Source organism: Notothenia rossii (genome assembly GCF_949606895.1).
Source record: "Notothenia rossii genome assembly, chromosome: 1".
Lineage (NCBI taxonomy): Eukaryota > Metazoa > Chordata > Actinopteri > Perciformes > Nototheniidae > Notothenia > Notothenia rossii.
In genome coordinates this window covers 18123675-18142318 of record NC_136912.1, presented here as the reverse complement: position 1 = coordinate 18142318, position 18644 = coordinate 18123675, and the positions used below count along the sequence as shown (strand labels likewise).

At 38.8% G+C, this 18644-nt stretch overlaps 1 protein-coding gene across 2 annotated transcripts; it reads left to right on the top strand.

The window, feature by feature from the left end:
• Positions 1–1446: 1446 nt before the first annotated feature.
• cygb2 (cytoglobin 2) lies at positions 1447–18383 on the top strand. Of its 2 annotated transcripts, none has more exons than XM_079694425.1 (4): positions 1447–1581; positions 1715–2111; positions 11806–12037; positions 14298–18383. In XM_079694425.1, the coding sequence occupies exons 2-4, from the start codon at positions 1918–1920 to the stop codon at positions 14460–14462; spliced, it is 591 nt and encodes a 196-aa protein (XP_079550551.1). In that variant the 5' UTR covers positions 1447–1581; positions 1715–1917; the 3' UTR covers positions 14463–18383. The 2 variants fall into 2 exon arrangements, with proteins under 2 accessions (XP_079550551.1, XP_079550552.1); XM_079694426.1 differs by having other exon boundaries at positions 1453–1581; positions 1814–2111.
• The last annotated feature ends 261 nt before the right edge of the window (positions 18384–18644 follow it).

Here is an 18644-nt window from a genome sequence, read left to right as displayed (position 1 = left end):
AGCATGACATCGCCATAATCCAGAGATAAGCAGTAAACTGGAGAAATAATATTTTTTTAGAAGTAAGGAGAAAGCGGCTTCTACTTCTGTAACAAACAAGGTTTTTCACTTGATATTACAATGTATTTTTAGGCCAGATGCAAAGATACTTAGATTATGTCACCCTTTAGCCAATAAATTAATAGAATTGTTATTTGTAGTGTTTTGTCATTAGAGGTTGTAAGGTTAAAAAAGGGGCACCATGCAGTTCATTAAACCTGCATTAATAGATTTTTCCGGACCCTTTTACGGCAGCAGAACACAGAATATATAATATAACACATAATAAAGCAAAGGAAACTATAATTGATACTTTCATAACAATGGATCAAATGGGTGTTTTGGTGTAATCTAAAAGGGGTCGCTTGTCGTAACAAACCAGTATGGAATATTCACCCGACTGTGCGATTTCCTTCAACTTTGCAGAATAATTTTTGGATTGGATCAGTCTTTTCATTTTTGGTCTGCAACTTTTCTGTTTTGGTTCACTTTCATTCCTTAAAAAAAGGAATTAACCTGTTCATCGCTAAATGGCAGATGAGTCCCTAAAGTTTGGATGCATTTAGTCTGCTTTTTTGAGACCATGATAGCTTTCCTTTTCAGTCTAAGTCCCATGAAGCCATTTTGGATCAGTGTTGAAATTGCTTATCTCTGGAAGAAACGTGATTACCATTGAAGTGCTTGACTGCCTTCATAGGGTTTTGTTTCTAACCATGTCTTGACAAAATATGAACACCCTTACTCTCTTGTATGATAAACTAGCAAAGCCTCTTACTTTATTATGATATATGTGGGCTGTTATCTATTTGTTTGACATTGTTTTTCCTCCATACAATTATTTTTCACTAGAAATACTAAGGGCAGCTGCTTAAGAAAGTCAGGACGCTTTCCACGTGGCTTCTCTTGGTTTTCCTCTGGGAAAATTGATAAAGACACTGGCTTTCAAAAAAAAAAGGCTAAGGACACTCAAGTTGGATGGGGTTCTACATATTTAATCCATTAAACAGTAATTAGAGTAGCTTTTAACACATTTCTCCGTTAATCATTGGACAGAATCAGCAACAAAACAGCAGTATCATCAGCATAAAGACAAACTTTATGTCAAATTCTTAAAAAATATTAGACATGCAGAGAGAAATATCTCTTCAATAAAAATTCTGGGTTTTGTACATCTGTTTCAATACTGTTTTCCTCTTCAAAAGACAGCATGTAGAAATCCATTCTCACTGCCTTTATGTGAGCACAAACATGTTCACAGAGATGTGTGTGTGTGTAGTTGTGTGTGTGTTGAGGGGGTTGTCAAAGACCTTTTGCTCTGTATATTTCTCCACCCCTCTCTGTCTCTCTCTCTCTTTATGTTTTCCTCCCCACCCCACTCTCGCTCCATCAGGTCCTCACAACACACAGCCTCCATACGCCTCATCTCCTCCACCAGCGCGAGAGGATCAGAGAGAGGGAGAGCAGGAGGGACGTGAGGACAACAGCAGCATCCCTGACCAGAATCTCCCTTACTGGGGGAGAAAGGGAGGAAGAGTAGAAAAAGTGAGGAAGGAAGATAAGTTTTCAGTTGGAGGGAGGACAAGTGTGGGAGAGTTTGGACTGAGGGAGCTTGGTGGCTGGTGGGAGGCAGTGGGGGGATCAGGAGCTTAATTTCCCCTTTTTTTTTAATTTTCAGCTGTGAGCACCACCTGCCACCTCTCTTCTCCCCTCCTCCTTCCTCTTCCTCCTCATCCTCTTCTCCTCTCCTCTTCTCATCCCGACTCTCCTCTCCCAGCTCCCGCCGTGGGGTCTCAGCTCTCCCTCACCCTCCCCCCCTCCCTCGCTCCCTACCTCCCCCGAGCGCTGCTGCGAGCCGCTGGGCTGCTGCGCCGCAGGAGGATGTCTCGCAGGGAGTCTCCGCCGCCGCCCTCGCCACCTCCGCAGGTGCTGGGGGTCCGGAGAGGAGAGGTGGAGCCCGACGATCGTCCGGAGCGAGCCGAGCCGCTGTCTGACGCCGAGAGGGAGATCATCCAGGACACGTGGGGGCACGTCTACAAGAACTGCGAGGACGTGGGGGTGTCTGTGCTCATAAGGTGAGCTTTTACCAAAAGGTAGTGTGTTAGTTTGTTTAAGCTTCAAACAAAACAACAGATAGGCTACTTAAGTTTAGGGTTAAGTTTTGCTGCTGATGCTGATGGAGCTGTCTCTATCTGTTGCTCTGTTTGGATTTAGACGCTTATAATGTATCCTCAAGTATTTCTCTTTTCACACGCAAATATCCTGAAATTTTATTATTAAACCCTGTCGAAAAATATATTTTGGTTAAAATCTTTATGCTAAAAAAGATTTCAGGCGCTATTGCTTGACTTTCTTATTTGCTGTGACATTGGAGGCTCAGCTTTAGATAAATCTACTAAATGAATAGCTGAATGATGCTGAGTGAACTACATTTTCGTTGGGTTCAGAATGTGTCGTAAAGTTAACAGTAATTGAAAACCACATGGTGCATTTGTTTTGTTTGTTTACTTCAGGGGTGATATTTCTTCTAATAATACATGTTAATTTCTAATACCTAATTACTTAACCAGTCTTTTTATTTCTTATCCAAATGTAGGACTAACTTAATTGAGACTGTAACATTTTTTCACGCAATTATAAAGTCTTATCAATGGCTTGAGGGAATCTTCTGAAATCCTACATGAAGTGCGCAGAACACTGAACGTTACTGTGCTGGCGTTCTGGTATGTTGGTTATACTGAAGCTTCAGAACTGACCTCTTGACAGGTAACAGCCTGACTGTTTAAGGGTTGTGTTTGTGACGAGGTTGTTAAGACTACCAGAGCAACAGAACTGCAGGTCATATGACCGTATAATAATAATAATTATCTGACAAACTCTGTTGTGACTTTTTGTATTTTAAAAGTTTGACACACACACACACACACACACACACACACACACACACACACACACACACACACACACACACACACACACACACACACACACACACACACACACACCACCCACCCACCCTCAACCTCTCACCAGTAACTGAGCTGTGACAGTGTACGAAGAAGGAACATTGCATGCATTCCTGTCTCATTGAGATGCTGGAGACATATTCCATAATCCACTTCTCCTCACACTTCAATGTCACAGGAGATTGTATGAGATTTTGAATTTTATCTCCAATTTATGTATAGAATATACTTTAATAGTTGTTTATTATTTCTTACAAATATTACAAATCTTTGGATATTCTGTATGTTGTTCTTATTTATTCTTGCTCAACCATGATTACATTAGTGTGTGTATTTTCTGCAAGGCTTCACTGTACAGTGCCGCAGACCAACACAGCTTCTTACATGTTTTTTGTAAATCAAAGAAAAAAGGCATGAATTGTTTTGAATGTCCCTAGCTAAACTGTTTCAGTTTTACACTAAGAAATCCTTAAGGGCTTGTTAAATTGGACAGCAGCTATAGTACATTTTGTATGTATGTGTGTGTGTGTGTGTGTGTGTGTGTGTGTGTGTGTGTGTGCGTGTGTGCGTGTGTCTTGTGCTCTTATCTGCTGATGACAGCAGCAAGCTCTGGCAGTGTCTTCATCCCTGCTTCACTGTCAACCTCCCTGCCACATCTAACTATTTTGTTCTTTCGTTCCATATTTTGACATTTTTACCTCCCATGAAGCACAAAAATGACATTCTTCTGCTTTTCAAATCTCATTTAGTTGTGATTACATTCTAAATGAAATAACAAAGCTGCCAACAAATTACATATCCAGGAATCCATTTAGCAGACTGTGGTTCAGATACATATTGACAGCTTGGATCTTCTTGTAACCAAAGAGAGCAACAGGACCTACACAATGTGTTACAAATGTGCAATATTAACTCTGACAGAATATGCACAACCAAAGCCGCAACTAATGATCCTTTTAATTTTGCTTGACAAAAGACTCAAATGTAAATCAAAATTGTTGTAGTAATTGCTTATTGAGTCTCTAATTGTTTCTGCACTTGACATTTTCATTATTCTATCTCTGTGCTGCACAAAGAGGGTGATTATGAACAGTTGACTGGCAGTTACCCAACATAACCTGAGGCTGACACTCAGTCAAAGTCTTGCACGGTCGAGATATTTTTCATGAGATCAGAGCATATTAAGTGAGCTGTGTTTTCATTTTCATGTCAATCTGAGCCTGGATGCATGGAGAGAATAGACAATAGCCTCAGTTCATCTAACCAATGCATACAAATGCAATTGCACCAAAAGAGCACCCCAGGCGTCAGCAGAAACGGTGCATCTGTGAAGACAATCAAATCCTGCTTACATTGACTCAAATAGAAGTGTTGTAGTGACAGTGATGATGGAAGGACTTAAGCACATTTTCACCAAGCTAATTAACCAATATAATTAATTCAAGGTATTTTATAACATTATGCATTTATGACAGAGCTTAGAGCAGGGCACACAAATGGGATTGCTTTCATGTTAATGTCTCTTAATCACTAACAATACACATTTCTACAAAACATGGTTCATCTTCATACTCACTTTTGGGACTAGTTTCCTTTTCTCGTTTATGTTTTCTGCTGTTGATACTTCCTGAGGGTAGATTGGATTCTCAGCAGATTGACATAGCGATGGCGTGTGAAACAGCTGTGACATCATCTTTATGTTAGCATGGCTACTGGTTTGTGCAGGATGTCCTGTTTCATGCTAGTGAAAACTCTGTCAACTCCCCTCTTACCCTTTTTTAGTCTACTGGCTTTATTTCCTGAAGCCTATGGGTACATGGGTACATGTCTTTTAACTCTGACAACACCAAATGCATAAAAAAGGGTTTGTCTTAATGAGGCTTTTAACAGTTATTGCCTCTTAAAAATCGTAAAAAACACTAAAAGCATGCTGTCTCTCTGGAGTTTCTCCAAAACAACCAAAACACACACATTTACATTAGGTTATTATCTGTGATATACTTTTGATAATGCAATATCTAGTGTAGTATGTTTTCACCGGTAGATACAAACTCAGAGTTGTTGCAAGAACACGGGGGCCCCCAGGGCTCTGTGCTCAGCCCCCTCATGTTCATGCGAGACGCTCATGACCACTGTCTGGAGAGAACTGAGTTGTGAAGTTTGTAACCAGATTACAAACAATAAGTTCTTAGACAGAACGAATGACTGACCACTGATTTTAGATAAAAGGAAGTTGTACCTCCAGTCTACAGGGGAGCTCCCTTTCTTGAGCCGTGAGACTCCTAAACTCATCCTATAGTCTTTATTACAAAAATAGGTTTTTTTTTTTACTTAGGTAGAAAAATTGCACTATAACTGCATTTCGTTTCACATCCCTATGTTGTACAATGTCATTACATTATAGAAGTTAAGATATGTCTTAACAAAACTAAAAACAAGCGGATGGCGCTCTAGGATTTATCCTCTGGGGAACAAGAATATATTCCTATAACTATGAGGCTAACTTCACTCACTTTATGCATCAAATAAACATTGAAGTTTGATGAGAAGAACAATAAATCGTTGTCAAATGTGCGTTGTTCTCTATGTTGGAATTATATAGTATCATATAACACAGTCAACGGGCCTGGCAGGCATTTAACTCACACATGTTTTAGCTATGAAGCCGCTGCAAGTTCTCCTTCCATTTTCTAGCTTTATTGACAATGCTATTCACCTATGGTTAAATACTTCAAGTAAACATTAAAAAGACGGTCTATGGTAAAACATCGACATATGGATAAAAATACGGAGACCACAGTGACTGCATGTTCCAAGTATGTCTCAGAACTTTAATCTTACATCTCTCTAAAGGCATGGTGAGAAACATTTTGTCCCCCCTCGTGTGAGAGGAGTGCTGATGTTTAGTACTTTGGAGAGCTCTGAACACATTCTTGCACCTGACTCTGCATTTCAATGAAGTAATCAAAGCCAAAGCAGTCCCATTCGTTAAGGTTGTTAATCACAGTAAGATTACACTTAAAGGGTTTTTATAAATCTTCGCAGTACCATGAACAACGTTGAGCCTCACTACTGGTACTTCAAGGACATCTTTTTCACAACTCTGCCAACCCATACAGACAGCTTAATTATTGAAAAATAAAAAATAAAAATATATATTTATATATATATATATACCGGAATTTGTTATGATAGTCAAGAAAACTCTCTTGGTGAATTTTATCCAAATTCCAATAACATTTACCCCTCCCTCATTAACCTTGAATTTTAGCCTCACGTAGGGTGGTCCTTAAAATTGAAAGTCGGAAAGTCTAAGCTCCAACCCCCAGAATTCATTTAGTCAAAAAAACTCTCTCTAATTAATTCTGGGGGTTGGAGCTTAGACTTTCCTACTTTCGATTTGAAGGACCACCCTAGGGCAGATATGAGTTGTGTTGGCATCAACAACTGAGAATTTGGTTGGAGTATTATTTAGAAGACAATAAATAATGAGATGGTCTCATGTTTTTTTTTAGGTCAGGCAACAAAAACACTTAAAGGAAAGATTGTGGTTAGAGTTAATGAAAACTAGAGTCCCGCTTACAGATTTTTGAGCTTGGTTTTAGTTTAGTGAAGACTAGCTTGGAAGTTTAAGAAATCGGATAATTATTTATCTTAAAAAAATACACTGAAAAAATTGAAACGTTGGCAAAGATCACAGGTCATTAACTTTGAAATCTTGATATAACAATACTTGCTTTTTTTAGTGATAAAGGTTTTATTTACATGGATTTTGGAGAAAACAAAAAAAAAGGCTAATTCCTAACAACACAAGTTGTCAAAGTCGTATGTAAAGGGAAGAAAAAAACGCTACGAGTGAACAGTAGCCTAATCAGCACCGCAGGGGTCTGGACAGCTCCACATTAGGCTAACCATGGGTAAATAATTTATTTGGGTTGAATATAGTTTGCTATGTACAGTGTGAACTGTAAGGATAACCAATGTATGTTAAAGCAGAGTAAAGTGTGTCATGTAATGAATGTAATGAACAGAGGATGGTCCTTACTACAGCAGCTTCAAATCCAGGTCTCCCACTTTCAATGGCTGTTCAACAATTAAAAGGCAAAAAGCTTGACAAAAGATGCTAATAAAGAAAGAAATGTCAAATATTTTTTCTATAACAATAAGACACAATTCAATTTCTGCCTTTGTTAGACCTTGATTGGAGTCCCTCTGATTGATCAATAATGGATACTCTTGTTTTTTTCCCAACAAGATAAATATTCAAACAAATGTTCTCCGCCTCTGCAGAAAATCAACTAATTAGTGCTCTCTGGCTGACAAACGATATAAGCCGTTATAAATCAGTCTGGCTGATTTGGTCATTGTGATCGTAAGTTTGATGTGAGATGGGAAGCATCCTGCATATAAGCCTGATGTTCTACACACCCACCCATAACCATTAACTCCATCTGTCTAACCTCCACTCCATCACTTTCTGCTTCACTGTATAACAAGTACACTACTTTCTGTGATGGTATAAACAGTGGCACTGGATGTCAACGCTGTGCTACATAATCTCCCAGGAACCAAACCCCAAATGTGTTGTTGCAATCCGTAAAATTGGCTTTTTTTTAAGAGAACATACTTCCTACTGGTAAAGCATTCAAATATTGAGTGTTATAGGATACACTTTAAAGGATAATAGGGACCTTTGGATAACAAAAAAAGCCTTGCATATATTATTTTAATGTACTGTAAACCCATGCTGTGGCTACAGGGGATTTAGCATTTATCACTCTAACACAAGCAGACAGGCACAACAAGAAGAAGTCTTTTTTTTCTTCAAAGGAAACATCAGAACAGCGATTGTTTTTTTTAAGTTCTGCAGTTAAGTTTGTCTGTGCAGAACAAAAGCTATACTAGACAGTCTGTATTATTGCTGCTCCCGAGGAAAAGAGTGTGTACCGTGTATTGTGACAGCTGGCAGAGCCAAGCTAGGGGTGCTAGAGGCGAGCTGAGCCTTTGTAGGTCTAGCATGACATAGGATCTGGGGGATGAGGCTGTAGTGAAGCGAGCCGCCGAGGGCCAAACTCCAACTAGGATGTAACTGTACTGTACGAGCAATTCCAGTCAGCTGGAGCACTGACAAGAGTTAAAGTGGGTCAGAGCAAAGTGTGTGTGTGTTCACATTTAAATCCATCTGTTGTTCAGTCAGTGTTTGTTTGTATGTCTGTAAATGTGTAAAGCTCTGAGTGAACAGTTTGCATTGCTATCAGTGGAAACTGACAATACTTAATCTGCAAAGTTTCTCACTTACTCCTTTAGCTAAGCTTGTGGAAAATGTCTTATTGCTTTGGCGTGCGCTCGTCCCTCCCTCTTACTGAGCTGCTGTGAGCTCACAGCCCACTGTGATAAAAGCTGTCAAACCCCTGAATCAAAACAAATCCCACTAGACGATTTACATTGTCTTTGTTTATCTCTCCTCTTACATCTACCAGGGTGGTTTGAGAATGGAATTTACTACATCTTCACCTAAAATAGGCCTATCTCTCGTTGTACAGACACAAGTCCTTTGTGAGTTTTGAAAAGCTCTTACTGTAGGGGAAGCTTGGTTAATTTCACAGACAGGGTATAACTCTGGATTACAGTATAACGGGGGGAAACTGTTTTTTTTTAAATGTTGAGCTAAACTGTGAGAATATGACTTTGATGTTCTAAACTAATCCAGCAGGAATATCTGCAAGCGTGATTCTAGATGACTTGCTGAGCTCAACAGTGTTGTAGGGCAACCCTTCATAGTTTGGCTGCAGCCCTGTTTGTGTCAATTCACTGGCTCAATTCAAATTCAAATGTTTTGTTTCACTTCATAATGATTCAAACCTTGTTTCATTTCAGTTTCAAGACAACAGACGAGATGATGATTCTGAAATGAATCATTTTTCGTTGGACTACCGTAAAGGTTGCATTACCACATGGTTTTATCAGGTGAAATATACACCTGCTGCTCTCAACAGTGATCGTTGATTACGTCAAAGTTGATTTGATTACATTTATGCAAGAAGACAAACAATCAGTATAGTTCCGTGAATTTATCGAATGGAAAAATATGACACAGCTTTTTAATATGTTTAATACTGTGCCTTCAGTGGGTTTCTTTCTGAATAAGCTACTGGCATAAACAGCACCAGACATGATGGAAATTAAACTCGGCTCTTCACCACACCTGCATCCAATTAAACTCAATCTTAACCATCAGGGTTCATCAAGGCTACCGCACTGTAAGAGATTCTGCCGGCACTTCTTCCCACACCGATGGTGTGTGTGTGTGTGTGTGTGTGTGTGTGTGTGTGTGTGTGTGTGTGTGTGTGTGTGTGTGTGTGTGTGTGTGTGTGTGTGTGTGTGTGTGTGTGTGTGTGTGTGTGTGTGTGTGTGTGTGTGTGTGTGTGTGTGTGTGTGTGTGTGTGTGTGTGTGTGTGTGTGTGTGTGTGTGTGTGTGTGTGTGTGTGTGTGTCTGTCTGTCTGTCTGTCTGTCTGTCTGTCTGTCTGTCTGTCTGTCTGTCTGTCTGTCTGTCTGTCTGTCTGTCTGTCTGTCTGTCTGTCTGTCTGTCTGTCTGTCTGTCTGTCTGTCTGTCTGTCTGTCTGTCTGTCTGTCTGTCTGTCTGTCTGTCTGTCTGTCTGTCTGTCTGTCTGTCTGTCTGTCTGTCTGTCTGTCTGTCTGTCTGTCTGTCTGTCTGTCTGTCTGTCTGTCTGTCTGTCTGTCTGTGTGTTAATAGAAGGACGAAAAAAACGACTTAAATAACAACAGCAGAATGATCATTTATGGCATCTGTACATTAAAAAGCCTCGGGATATCATTTGCACAGAACGTTGTTTTGATGATGAGTGTGAAAAAGAGGGACTTTGCAGCCTCCAGATTTGTCGCATTTAAGCGGACTAGATGTCATAGCTGTCTGTTGTTATTGGGTTTAATACCAACAACTATTGAAGAAGGAATAGTAACAACAATGTTAAGCAGTGCTTGTTGTCTGTGTTATGTGTTTGTGGTCCTAATGATCTCGCCTCTCTTGTTAGCAAATTTGCTTCCAAAACACAATACATTTTCCTACCTATCTTCACAGCAAACTATAAAAAGAAAAAAACAACAACACTTTGAATAAAAAAAGCAAACCCTACAGTATACTATATAAATAATGATTTATTTGTGGAATGATTTAGCATCATTAAAGGGAGCACTGTTTTGTTTGTTGGACTTAGTTCGATCAGCGTCCAACTATAGCTTACAAATTATAGCCATAGTAGAGATTTCCTGCTCAACCAAACAGATCATTTAAGAAACAAAACAAGAATAAAAGTCTAAAATTATGCTAACAGCTCTGTGAAACTACATAGACATGCATGCTTTAAGCTAAATATTAATATAGCTACAATGAATGTGCTAATGTCAAGTTTTGCAGGTATTTGTAATTGACAATAGCAACAGACCAACAACGATGGTCTGATGGTTGGCGCCAGATGAAACGTCAGAAAAATCTTTTAAAAAGTCATATTGAGGGGAACAAGGATGTCTGTCCAATTTTAATGACATTACATCTAACAGTTGTCGAAACACTTTACTCAAAACCAAAAATATCAACATAATGGTGGCACAGGAGGAATGGTAAGAGGATTACTAATGTTATAAGGACTTATCCTCTGGGGACTCCAAATGTCTGTAGAAATCGTTTTCCCAATCGATTTAATAGATGCTAAGATATTTTACAGGATACAGCCAGCAAACATTTTGATCTGCTGATAGCACTACAGATAAAGTCAAAGTATCACCAATCCAGTAGCATTCATCCTCTGGGGAGCATGAATTTCTGCAGAAGAAGTCATCACAAAGGCAACACTTGATCCCTTTCCATGAGACATTTACACTACAGGATCAGGCTCCTGTAGGTGACCCATGTGTCCGAAAATATGTTTTTTATTACAGTAAACCGAGCCATGCATTCAATATTTCTCTCCAGTGATTCGTCTCATCTGTGATATTTTTCTATTTTTCTGTGCATGGCTGGAGTATGAGACAATACATGCAGCCACTGGTGACGAGATGGCTGTGCATGGTAACTCCAATCCTGTGTGACAAGCCATTATGCATCATTATGTACCATCATATTGGTCCAATCGATTGAAACATTCAACTTGTTGTTATCTGTAACTTGAAAATGATACTGTTAAATACAAACCTTTGATTACAAATGTAGAGTACATATGAATTTGGTTGTGTGCACTGTTGATAAATGAGGCCAAACAGTAAAGAAGACAAGCCATGCTGTGTTTTACACCAAAAAAAAAAACATTGACCAACTGTCCTCACTTCTGTTGTTTCTGGCTGTTCCTCCTCAACAGCCTCTTCTCCTCCTACATCTCTGGTGGTGTTTACAGAAAACATAAAATGACATGTTTGCTTCTATAATAATGCATTTTCTCAATTCTATTGACTAATCAATCTGAGAGTTATGTATAAGGTGGCCCATTTAAGAAGGCCTATAGCAATATCATTAGTGTTGCAGGTATTTGGTCATAAACAAATTATTGGATAAAAGAAACAAAAATGTCAACCTCGTTGAGGAACTAGAAGATGGTCCAAGAGATCACATAGGTCATCAGGATTCATCCTCTGGGGACAATGTCTGTACAATTTTAAATCTAATACATCTGATGTTTGATCGGATATTTCAGTTTGGCGCAAAGTGGCGGAGCAACCAGCTGATATATGCAAATTAGCAAATTATCTTTCACGTTCTTTCTTTTAACTAAAGTGTATTTGCCTCCTTAGGTTCTTTGTCAACTTCCCATCGGCCAAACAGTACTTCAGCCAGTTTCACGACATGGAGGATCCAGAGGAGATGGAGCGAAGCAGCCAACTTCGTCACCATGCCTGCAGGGTGATGAACGCCCTCAACACCGTGGTGGTAAACCTCAACGACCCAGAGAAGGTGACGGCAGTGCTGGCCTTGGTGGGGAAGGCCCATGCTATCAAACACAAGGTGGAACCCATGTACTTCAAGGTAACTTCAATAATGTATCCACTATCTGATGCTATTAGACCCTTTTACATAGTTAGTCTGTGATGGTGTGACCCTAGGATGAAGTGTACTCTATCACTTGACCTCTTTTGTGTCACATTCTGCTTATTTTCATCGAAAATGTTATATATTTTCCAGAATTGCCTTAGGTGCATTTGGCACAGGGGGTGTTGTTTGACTGACAAGCAATATCTTGCCTTCTACTTTTGGCAACTTTATTGGTGTGCTCATGAAATAAAATACACTGTGTGCTGAAAAAAAACAATTGTCCCGCTAAGAGGAAGAGCAAAAATATGTTCCTGCTTCAGCAACCACTTAAATTATCAAAGCATCCTATAAGCACCCCAAAGAAATGTTCCTATTACAGATCTAAGACCACAGGGGACTCTCTTGACTATTTAAATGTTCTTAAGCAAAAAATTGTATTCCTGTCTCAACTATTACTATTGCACCTGTGAGCGAAAAACATTTATGGGGAACACAGCATATTCTACCCGTGCTTGCTCAGGTTTTCTTGATAAATTCATATTTCCTACTTTAACCTGAAGTAATATCGGGGTGAAACGCAGTGTTTTATTTCACATTTTGGTTAAAGGTGTTCAGTCTATTGCATCCTATCAGTGAGGCTGGGTGCAGTCAGAAGTCTGCACTGTTACAGCTGTAAGCACGGAAAAAGATTGTCACATTGTCACATTGTATATGGATTTCCTCCATATTACACTTCTTCGTCACTTAAACAAGGTAAAAGAAACACAAGATTTAAATGTAAGTTACCCTTTAAGTATAACAACCAGATATACAAATAATGCAATTAAACTCTATACCCAAAAGTTTGATCAGACGAGTAATGCATTATGTGTAATGCTAATTGAAAGAAGAACGAAAGTTGAATGAGATGAAAAAGAAAAATGTCCGGTGGTGAGTGGCATACATTCACTAACAAATTACTTCATATTTCTTTGCTATATTCTGTCAAATTGTAAATAAACAAAGATCATGTATAGTCATAGCATATTATAATTAAATAAAAAGTAAGCTATGAATGCAGTAAAATAATCCAAGTAAATACATTCACTAGAATAACTTTATTATCAGACCTAACATAAAGTGCTGATTAACTGTAGAGGGAGGAAAGACGGAGTCATCAAAAACATTTAAAATCCAATTTAGTCCATATATTTTTCAATGTTAAACTCTATGATTATTAAACATGATTCCCTCTTCATCTGATTGAAAAGAGTAAGTCATTTAAAAGTCGTCTGCAGTTGGTTCTTAAATGCAGCTGTGAAGAGGAAACATTACCTCCATTTAAGCCTCACTCCACCAGCTTCCGGATGGCTGCGCTTTAAGATTTAAATGATCACTTTATGAATAAAACGTGACACTGATATGGCCCAGTGTGTATTCCCTGAACCCTAACCCTAACCTCATACTGTATGTACTGTACAACGGTGAACCTCTATTATATCAATGTTTTGTGTTTATGTTCAAAGAATCATCATTAATAGAAATGGATGATTAATTAATACTTTCAGGCGGTTTGCTACACAAATACACAAAACCTGAGGACTTTTTTATATCAGTCTGAATATCGAAATAAGATACTGAATATCTTCTGGAACTCATCACAACAACAACAAAAACTGGCAATAAAATAATAAATGTAATGAATGCTGAATCCTAAATCATCATATGTCCAGCTTCTGAACATTTGCAAACGATTGAGTTTAAGGATTAATTCCTTTGAACTTCTAAATACACGGACCTGCTTACAGGCACCTGTCGCAGCTTTCAGCCACATCTCAATGGCTTTTATAATGATCTGATTATTTTCCAGTGTCATTTATTTTTCTTCAGATTGACCAAAGTGAATATTCTGTCAAACACTCCTGCATTTCTACCAAATTTAAATCCACATTTCTTCCTCATTTTTGCTTTCTTTTCTTTCTTCAATAGTGTTGGCCATTCTCTCTCCTTTTTCCACTTTCATTCCCTTTGTATAGCATTCCCACCCACTGCTTTCATGCCTTTTCCGGTTATCATTTTCAATTCTCACCTGCCTCGCCTCATTTTCTGTCAAAGCAAATTGGATTCTTTATTTCCAACGCTCCAGTGTTACTTTACATTACTCTCTCTTTCGACCACATGATCTTGGTAGCCACATATTCCCACTCTTTCAATCTCTTGCTATTTTTCTCTCTCCATGTTAACCACGTTTTTTTCTCACCCTCCTTCCTCTCAGATCCTGAGCGGTGTGATCCTGGAGGTGTTGGCTGAAGATTTCCCAGAATTCTTCCCGGTAGAGGTGCAGATGGTGTGGACCAAACTGATGGGGGCGGTGTACTGGCACGTGACGGGGGCCTACACAGAGGTGGGCTGGCTCCAGGTCTCCAGCTCGGCAGTGTGAGGAGTTTGGAAGTAGAGAGGGGTAAAATAGTTATAACTTGCAAGGAGTTCTTTGAGGATGGTTTCACAGACATGGACAAGATAAACGTGGTAATCCGTGCATCTCTGTACTTTATCTTGGTGGCATTCTAGGTGCTAAGCCTTCATTGCAGTGGTGTTTCTACATTGCATAGCCCAGATATCACCTGGACACCAAACCATGTAGCCAGAAAACATTTGACTTTTCTTCTAGTAAAGTTTTAGCCAGTGTAAGAGGTACTTTTTGTCTATGTTTATAGCAGGGAACCTATGACTGCTAATGCTAACTATCCAGTTTGTCTACTGTTTAATTGACAAATGACCCTTTGCTAATCCCTGCCTCCCTTAGCTACTGATGCTAGGCCCTTCAAGCTTTTAAATCTAGTAACATATTCGGTGTACGTGGAAATCAGCTACATACTGTATAATGCTGAAAGGCTAAAGCTACATGTCCTTAAAGTAAACACACATCACATTGTAACACTTGTTGTTCTTGTATTGTATGTTTATACACTAGTTCTAGCATTGAGGTACCCTTATATTAAAAAGTAATAATAAAACATTATTGTAAGGAGAAAAAAAACCTGGGATACTTTATATGTAGACTAATGAGATAGTTAGCTTAACATGCTGGAACTTGAAGTGTAGGTTTGAGCAGACAAACAAAATATGTATCTAGTGTACATTTATACTATCTGAGTGCTGTTTATACTATAAAAAGCACCCTCAAAACTCTTCATAAGCTATAGCTCTTACTACATCTTCATCCACTCTGTTTTGGCATCCAATGAAAGTACATTTCAACAGGCCTGATGTGTGTAGTTACAGCTAACATTATATGTTGGACATAGTAGTTCACGGTAATGCTAGGGTTTTACTGAACAGTCAGCTGGGGATGGCGGAAACAGAAGTTTATTTTCAAGAAAATGTTGCGGATTATGACTTTACATGATGAGTTCATTTCTGTGGAAACCTTCAGTGAGCGAAGCATCTCCTGGCTAAGCCGCACATATGAATACACCTTATGATACTTTGAAGAAGAGATTGAGAATTGTGTAGACAGGAAGTGATTTTTAAGCTGGGGCAGGTAGTTATTAAAGCCCCGGCTATGGGACCATGCAGCTGCTGACTGTTAATAGTTCCTCTTTGTGTCCTACTAAAGTATATCCTCATGTTTAGGGGAACCGTGCCCCTTTCTCTCTCTATTGATGAATTGTGTGCTCTTAATGTCTTGTTTAACTTAACCGAGATGTTGTTTGTATAAGTGTACAGTGGGCAAGTGTCCATACTCTTCTGCCTTTGTTTACAACTCATGACGCGTCCTTCTGTTGACGTGTTAAACAGGGCTGTTTTTTCTTTGCTAAAAGTCTAGCAACAATGCTTTGATTTTCCTTTTGCTTTTCACTTTCATTACACGCTACCACTGTAAAAGGGCGATGGAAAAAATCAGCAGGTGGTCACAATCATCAATTGCACACGTACACACTCACACACAGACAGGCTATAAGACCTTCCCTGTGCTAATATTTACAGGCCTGTCAGTTAGTTTACTTCTTCTAACCCCCATCAGAGAGACAAGAGGCATTAAAGGCTCCATTAAGGGCTTTAGAAAGTCCCTCTGGAGGTCTACTGGAAAACATATCAGCTTTAGAAGTGCCATCAGTGTATTTTACTTAAATCTCTGACCCATCTTACACAAGAAATTATATCTTACATCTAAAGAATGATGCAACCTGCATACTGAAAACATTCTTCACCTAACCTAACCTTCGTCACTGGTGCTTCAGTAATCACAGTCTTTGGACTGCATGCTCTCCCACTAGCCGTCCCCATCTGCAAGTCTCTCTGGTCAATTTCCAAACATACACGGCAAATCTGTTTAGGATCGACATTTGATCCAATCTTCAGTTTGCATCTGCTCCAGTGACGTCCTGTATCTCCCATTTGACCCAGCTTGGCATCGGCATCTGGCATTAATGAGGAGGTAACGAGTCTCCTCTCCTCCTCATTTGGTCGTTCATCTACTGTCACTTCCCATTACCTCTGTTAGGACCGCGTCAGCGTGAACAAAAAAAATTATGACAGGATAGATGGTCTGAAAACTGCCACAACACGACAGCCATTCACAATAAAGCTTTATCAACATGTCTTTGATTTAATTTCAACATTTAAATATTGTTTCCAAAAACCTTTCCTTAAAAAACAGCTTCGCTTTGGAAACCAGAAAAAATAATGGCATCCCCAAGTTGTAAATCTAACTTAATCTTTAAAGTAGGCCAAGTGGAATATTATAAACGTATCATCATCAAGAACCGCTTGTTTCAGATTGCTTTGTGTCATGCATATAAGGATTGCGAGTTTAACCAAAACTGCCATTTGTTGTTGCTCACAAAACCACTAAGCTCTCCTTCTGACAGTAAATACAATGGGATATGAATGCTTCTTATTTAGGGTTGTAATTATTTATTTGCTAATTAAACATCCCATGTGATTTTGTTTACATCCCCTTCCCAAGTCTTTCCATGATTACACTTTGTCGTCTGGATAACTCTTGCTAACTGGAAATATTGAAGACTTGTTTCTTTATTCGAAAAGCATCACATTTATAGACTCTTTTCACAGCAGACCGTGATATTTTGACTTTTCATAGAGGAAACAGCACAGGTGGAGCTTATACCATTAACGATGACTCAATTCCTGAAGACATTGCTTTACATTTTGATTGCAATTTTAGAATTTCATATTTATTCAAATGGTTCTAGTCTGAGCTACATTAAATATCGAGAAGTGTCCCTTCTGAAAACATGAACAACTTAATATCTTGTTATCTTGACAAAACGGTTTCCTTGAGATAGGGAGAAAAATGACCATGGAATTAAAAAATCCTGAGAGAACACAATATTTTTACTTGGGATCATGATAAGAGGATTAAAATAATAATTGCGACTGCAGCCAATCTTCAATACCTGTAATAACTGCCTTTCACATAAAACACAAATTCACTAAGAGCTCTCTTTAAACAAGTTCCTCTTCAAGTTAAGTTATAGTGTTGTGAGCCAATAAATGGATAAATGGATACAAATACACAAAGTAGTCTAACAAACCTCAAAGTAAACTATTTCCACTTTGACTCAAAAAGCTGTCGAGGCAGTAAAGCTGTTGTCAGTCATAAATGATCCGCTTCAAACTATACACCAGTCCTATTCTTTGCCCGACTTCTGACGTCAGCTTCGCCCAGAGGTCAAGCCTCAGGCAGCTCGAGGTTCAGGAGTATTTTTGTTAAGCAAAGATCCCCCGACATTTTGTTTATTAAACACTGAGTGTCTGCAAACACACACACACACACACACACACACAGACACACACACACACACACACACACACACACACACACACACACACACACACACACACACACACACACACACACACACACACACACACACACACACACACACACACAATTATGTGCAGACACATCCCAATATAGCTAACCTGCTTTCTTTACGGCTTTTCTCACATATGGTCTTGCATTTAATTGGTGAGTTGGGCATGTCCTTGCATGCCAAGTGTACTACAGCAGCACTTAATCCAAAATCCGCTCATTAATTAATTTCACATGTTTTCTTTTAGCAAATAAGGGCATCACAGCATATATGAAACGTGAAAAGTGTTTTTGTTGTGAAATGTTTCTGTTTATCAGTTGAAAAGTTAGGACTTTATATTTTTCTAAATATATCTATGAGAAGGATTATATGTATTTGAATACTGTATGAATATGTCATTGTATACTGCGTTGTTGGTGGGAGCGAGTGCAGTGGCTTCGTAGTGTTTTGAGCATGTTTGCACAGCCTACCACACAGATGTACCTTCGCAGCCCTGGTGAATAGAATCATGACTATCAATAAAATATACTTAAATTTGTCTCTGTCTGAGTTTTTGCATATTTAAAAACAACTATTTCAAATGGATAATTCCGATTAATGTCTTTGTAATGTTTTCACTTCATAAAACCAAAAAGTACTACATAATCTGATGTCAATGTTCGGGCTTAAATTAATCAGAAATTTCAATCAAATGAAGTTATTTAACAAAAGCTGTTCAAAGGCAATTGGATTCCAGTCCATTCCGTGGTAATTTATTTTATTAGATTCATACATTTCAC

What these genes read in the sequence shown, in the direction of transcription:
- cygb2 (XM_079694425.1), top strand. Translation starts at nt 1,918, where the DNA reads ATGTCTCGCAGGGAGTCTCCGCCGCCGCCCTCGCCACCTCCGCAGGTG. An exon ending in GGGGTGTCTGTGCTCATAAG is followed by an intron (nt 2,112 to 11,805) that starts GTGAGCTTTTAC and finishes TTGCCTCCTTAG; the next exon opens with GTTCTTTGTCAACTTCCCAT. An exon ending in TGGAACCCATGTACTTCAAG is followed by an intron (nt 12,038 to 14,297) that starts GTAACTTCAATA and finishes CCTTCCTCTCAG; the next exon opens with ATCCTGAGCGGTGTGATCCT.